At 54.9% G+C, this 3,950-nt stretch overlaps 1 protein-coding gene across 1 annotated transcript; it reads right to left on the bottom strand.

Moving 5' to 3' along the window:
* Window positions 1-309: 309 nt before the first annotated feature.
* LOC104944559 (protein TALPID3-like) lies at window positions 310-3,944 on the bottom strand (the record flags this gene model as incomplete). Its single annotated transcript, XM_010770108.1, has 5 exons — window positions 3,475-3,944; window positions 3,314-3,386; window positions 2,832-3,177; window positions 2,605-2,754; window positions 310-731 (listed from the first exon to the last, which is right to left on the bottom strand). Coding segments are annotated over exons 3-5 (912 nt in total), but the record flags the coding sequence as incomplete, so codon positions are not given.
* Window positions 3,945-3,950: the final 6 nt, after the last annotated feature.

Raw genomic sequence — 3,950 nt, 5'->3', positions numbered from 1 at the left:
GGCTCGGGGGGGAACACTGGACCCTGGTACTGGTCCGAAGGGGGGGGGGCGCCTCCCTCCAGCTGCAGGACCTCCTCTCCCACTCCACTCCCCTCCTCTCCCAATGCACTCCCCTCCTCTCCCACTCCACTCCCCTCCTCTCCCACTGCACTCCCCTCCTCTCCCACTGCACTCCCCTCCTCTCCCACTGCACTCCCCTCCTCTCCCACAGCACTCCCCGCAGGCTGCACACAGGGGGGAGAAAGGGAGGGTTCACTTCATATGGTTTATAAATGAATCACACAAACTGAAGAAGAAGAAGTTGTTTACCTGGACGACGTCAGCGACAGACAGGAAGTGAGTTCCAGGAAATATGTCTTCCTCCTCCTCCTCTTGCTCTGGGGTCTCAGCAGGAGGAGGAAGAGGAGGAGCTTCAGCTGTAGACGGAGGAAGAGGATTAGCTTCAGCTGTAGACGGAGGAAGAGGAGGAGCTTCAGCTGTAGACGGAGGAAGAGGATGAGCTTCAACTGTAGACGGAGGAAGAGGAGGAGTTTCAGCTGTAGAGGGAGGAAGAGGATGAGCTTCAGCTGTAGACGGAGGAAGTGGAGGAGCTTCAGCTGTAGACGGCGGCTCCTCCACCTGCAGCTCAGGCACTCCGTCACCTACGGCAACCTCTCGGGGTCTGGGTGGTGATGTCACTTCCTGTTGACTCTCAAGGACACGCCTGAAAGAAGAGTCCATCCTGCGACGCCCTTCAAAATAAAACATAAAATACTTTAAAAAAAACATTCATCCATCTTCTCCCACTTATCCGTGTCGGGTCGTGGAGCGACAGCAGAGAGCCCCAAACGTCCCTTTCTTTTCAACCAGCTCTGACTGGGGGATCCAAGGAGCTCCAAGGCCAGAGTAGAGATATAATCCCTTTACCTGGGTTAGGGTAGAGATATAATCCCTCCACCTGGTCCTGGGTAGAGATATAATCCCTCCACCTGGTCATCCTTACCAGGTAGCATTCTTACCAGGTGGCATCCTTACCAGGAGGCATCCTTACCAGGTGCCCGAACCACCTCAACTGGCTCCTTTCAACACCAAGGAGGAGCGGTTCTACTCCAAGTCTCTCCCGGGTGACTGAACTTCTCACTTTATCCCTAAGGGAGACGCCAGCCACCCTGCGGAGAAAACCCATCTCGGCAGCTTGTATCCGCGATATTGTTATTTTGGTCATGACCAGGTGAGGGTAGGATGAAAATGGCCCGGTAGACAGAGAGCTTTGCCTTCTGGCTCAGCTCTCTTCATCACTACGGTGCGGTAAAGCGACTGCAGTACCGCTCCCACTGCTCCGGTTCTCCGGTCCATCTCTCGCTCCATTGTTCCCTCACTCGAGAACAAGAGATACTTTAATTCCTTCACTTGGGCTAAGGACTCATTCCCTACTTTTAGTGTACAGTCCATCGGTTTCCTGCTGAGAACCCACCAAACTGCAGACCCCCTCCCCCACGACTTGAAATCCTGTCCATGAATATCACAAACAGGATTGGTGACACAACGCAGCCCTGGCGGAGGCCAACACTCACCGGAAATGGGTCCGACTTACTGCCGAGGACGCGGACACAGCTCTCGCTTTGGGAGTACAGAGATTGGATGGCCCTGAGTCGAGACCCCCTCACCCCATACTCCCGCAGCACCTCCCAGAGTGACTCCCTGGGAACCCGGTCATACGCCTTCTCCAAGTCTACAAAACACAGACCGAATGAGCGTACTCCCAGGCCCCTCCAGGATCCTTGCGAGAGTAAAAAGCTGATCCGTCGTTCCACGACCAGGACGGAATCCGTATTGTTCCTCCTCAATCTGAGGTTCGACTATCGGCCTGACCCTCCTTTCCAGTTCCTTGGAGTAAAATTTCCCGGGAAGGCTGAGTAGTGTGATGCCTCTAATTTGCACACGCCGTCTGATCCCCCTTTTTGAAAAGGGGAACCATAACCCCGGTCTGCCACTCCTTTGGTACTGTTTCCGACTTCCACGCAATGTTGATGAGACGTTTCAACCATGACAGTCCCTCAAGTCCTTCTCCGAACTTCTCCCACACCGCTGCTTTGCCTCTGCCACGCCTGAGGCTGCTATTCTTCGGCCTGTCGGTACCTTGCAACTGCCTCGGGACTCTCCCGGGATAACATGTCTCCCCCAAGATAACATATCCCTGAAGGCCTCCCCCTTCAGTCGGACGGCTTCCCTGACCACTGGTGTTCACCAGGAAATTCGAGGGATACCTTGAGGCACCTAAGACCTTGAGACCACAGCTCCCCACCACGGCTTCAGCAATAGAGGCTTTGAACACCGCCCACTCTGGTTCAATGTCCCCAGACTCCACAGGGATGCCTGAGTTGAAGGCCTCCTGGACTTGGGACTCCTCCAGATGTTCCCAGTTCACCCGCACTACACGTTTGGGCTTACCAGGTCGGTCCAGAGGCTTCCCCCCCACTCCACCCAACTCTTTAAAAAAACCTTCAAAATAAAATCTAAAATACTTGAAATAATAACTATATTTAAAATGCTATAACAGTCTAAGTCCCAGAGGGGTTTGTGGATAATGTAGTCTTCCAGACTCTTTATCCTGAGTGTACTGACCTAGAGGGATTGCCATGGCGACGGGGGTCAGTGTGAGGACACCTGAGGTCAGGAGGGAGGGGCTGATGATGATGTCATGAGGTCGTCCAGTTGCTGGCGTGAGGGGCGGAGCCAAACAGGTCTGAGTCTTACAGGACTTCACCTTCACACCTGCAGGTAATAATAATATATTTCTGATCCCTTAACAAAGACATCGTAAGATTATATATAATGCAGGTGAGTCTCACCTGTGACGGTCTCCAGCAGCCGGGGGCGGGGCTTCCTGCTGGGCGGGGGGGCAGGTGAGCTGAGGCGCAGGTAGGGGCTTTTCTTCAGGCTCCGCCTCTGACCCTCGTATGCCGCCCTGCCGTACAGACGGCTCAGGTACGCCTCACCTGAGGAAGCATCAGGCTCCGCCCCCTGCGCTCTGCTTCCTGTCCCCGCCGCCTGACTTCCTGTTCTTACTCTCCCCCCTGCAGGCTGACTTCCTGTTCCTTTAAGCGCGCTCACTGGCCTCGCCCTACCTGTGGGGGCAGAGCTACCTGCAACCTGCTGCTGTGATGTCATCGCAGCTTCTTCTGAGTACATCTCGGCCTGGAGAGAAGAAGAGAGCATTGCATTGTGGGTAATGTAGGCTCCAGGTTCAGATGAAGAAGAAGAAGTTAGTGTTGTATCGTGGGTAAGGTAGGCTCCAGGTGTACAGGTGTACAGGTGTGCAGGTGTAGCGTACCTGGATGTCTTGGGTCAGCGAGTTGATCCAGGCGTCCACCGTCTTCTTGATGCGGACTTCCTGCGTCGAGTCTCTGCAAACAGGAAACACAGAGTTAGCATTAGCTACATGTTAGCTTCCTCACTTATTCACCATGCAGAGTTAGCATTAGCATTAGCTACCTGTTAGCAGCCAGCGCCTCCAGCTGGTCGTGCAGAACTTCTCCGGTTCTGGTTCTCAGCAGAGCCTCAAGGTTCTCCTCCAAATTCTTCTTTTGTCTGCGGACCTGACGCAGAACCAGACCCGCCTCCTCTAACGGGGACTGGACCCGCCTCTTCCAGACTGGGAGAGGCTGATGGGAAGACTGATGGGAGGACTGGGACTGATGGGAGGACTGGGGCTGATGGGAGGACTGTGGCTGATGGGAGGACTGATGGGAGGACTGGGGCTGATGGGAGGAATTGGGCTGATGGGAGGACTGATGGGAGGACTGGGGCTGATGGGAGGACTGATGGGAGGACTGGGGCTGATGGGAGGAATTGGGATGATGGGAGGACTGGGGCTGATGGGAGGACTGATGGGAGGACTGGGTCTGATGGGAGGAATGGGGCTGATGGGAGGACTGTGGCTGATGGGAGGACTGATGGGAGGACTGGGG

Source organism: Notothenia coriiceps, unplaced genomic scaffold, assembly GCF_000735185.1.
Source record: "Notothenia coriiceps isolate Sejong01 unplaced genomic scaffold, NC01 NC01_scaffold00008380, whole genome shotgun sequence".
In the NCBI taxonomy this organism is placed as follows: Eukaryota; Metazoa; Chordata; class Actinopteri; order Perciformes; family Nototheniidae; genus Notothenia; species Notothenia coriiceps.
Note: the sequence above shows the minus strand (reverse complement) of the source record. Positions and strands in the feature narration are given on the sequence as shown.